Source organism: Mastomys coucha, unplaced genomic scaffold, assembly GCF_008632895.1.
Source record: "Mastomys coucha isolate ucsf_1 unplaced genomic scaffold, UCSF_Mcou_1 pScaffold21, whole genome shotgun sequence".
NCBI classification, from domain to species: domain Eukaryota; kingdom Metazoa; phylum Chordata; class Mammalia; order Rodentia; family Muridae; genus Mastomys; species Mastomys coucha.
Genome location: NW_022196904.1, coordinates 133,740,805 through 133,741,669, shown reverse-complemented (window position 1 = coordinate 133,741,669; position 865 = coordinate 133,740,805). Strand labels below are relative to the sequence as shown.

Genomic DNA, 865 nt, shown 5'->3' with positions numbered 1-865 from the left:
CCTCCATCTTCTCCTTCTCCTCCTCTTTCTCCTTCTTCTTCTTCAAAACATTTATTTCTTTATTTTATGTACATGAGTACACTGTGTCACTCTCCAGACACACCAGAAGAGGGCATCGGATTCCATTACAGATGGTTGTGAGCCACCATGTGGTATCTGGGAATTGAATCAGGACATTTGAAAGAGCAGTCAGTGCTCTTAACTGCTGAGCCATCTCTCCAGACTTTCTATAGTCTATATTTATTGTCTTGCCCTAGGTGTTGGCTGATGTCATGGAGGGTGTCCTCTACACTGGTGTGTGACTCTTTGAGTCACTCAAGTACAGGTCTCCATGTGTGGTTTCTCATGTGCTATTTAGTCATTCAGGTGGCTGATGGTGTGATACCACGGCCCTCAGTCTAGAGAGCTGCTATTTAAACATACAGCTAAGGGTGGCTCTCCCAGGCCCAGGCCTCCCTCATCTCTCTTTGCTCCTAAGCTCCCTCTTTCCCAGGACTGCTATCCTACTGGGATGTGGGATGGGTTCTGTTTGTTTGTTTTTGTTTTCTGCTTTTTTTAGTTAATGTCTTTAAACATAAGCTCGTGGACTGGGCCTAGGTGACAGGTGGCTATGAGGTGGCCCTGTGTGGGCAGCCTGTGCTAAGAGGAAATGTCTTTGCTTACTTGCAGTTTACCCACACTACTTCTACAGATGACACCGCTGAGGCACGGAGGGTGCAGAGCTCATGGAGCCCCATCTGGCAACTCTTGCTTTATGGACCCAAGATATTTTATTACAGAGTTTTTAAACTAGTGAAAAAAAAATCATAAATACCATAGAGAAAATATTTTAGAATTGACTGTTTCTTATATTTATGTAAACCTA

The 865-nt window shown here is 44.0% G+C and overlaps 1 protein-coding gene across 13 annotated transcripts in view; it reads left to right on the top strand.

Annotated features, from left to right (window-relative positions):
• Ppfia1 (PTPRF interacting protein alpha 1) overlaps positions 1-865 on the top strand; it is a 77,099-nt gene extending 76,234 nt beyond the window's left edge. For 12 of the 13 annotated variants that reach the window (XM_031389039.1, XM_031389031.1, XM_031389026.1 and 9 more), the window contains one exon: positions 670-859. Coding sequence is in view for 2 of the 13 variants with exons in the window: in XM_031389031.1 (XP_031244891.1) it covers positions 670-695 (26 nt within the window). In the remaining 11 variants the exon portion in view is untranslated. Of the gene's footprint in view, positions 1-669 lie in introns of all 13 variants that reach the window. The other variant, XM_031389027.1, reaches the window with a different exon arrangement.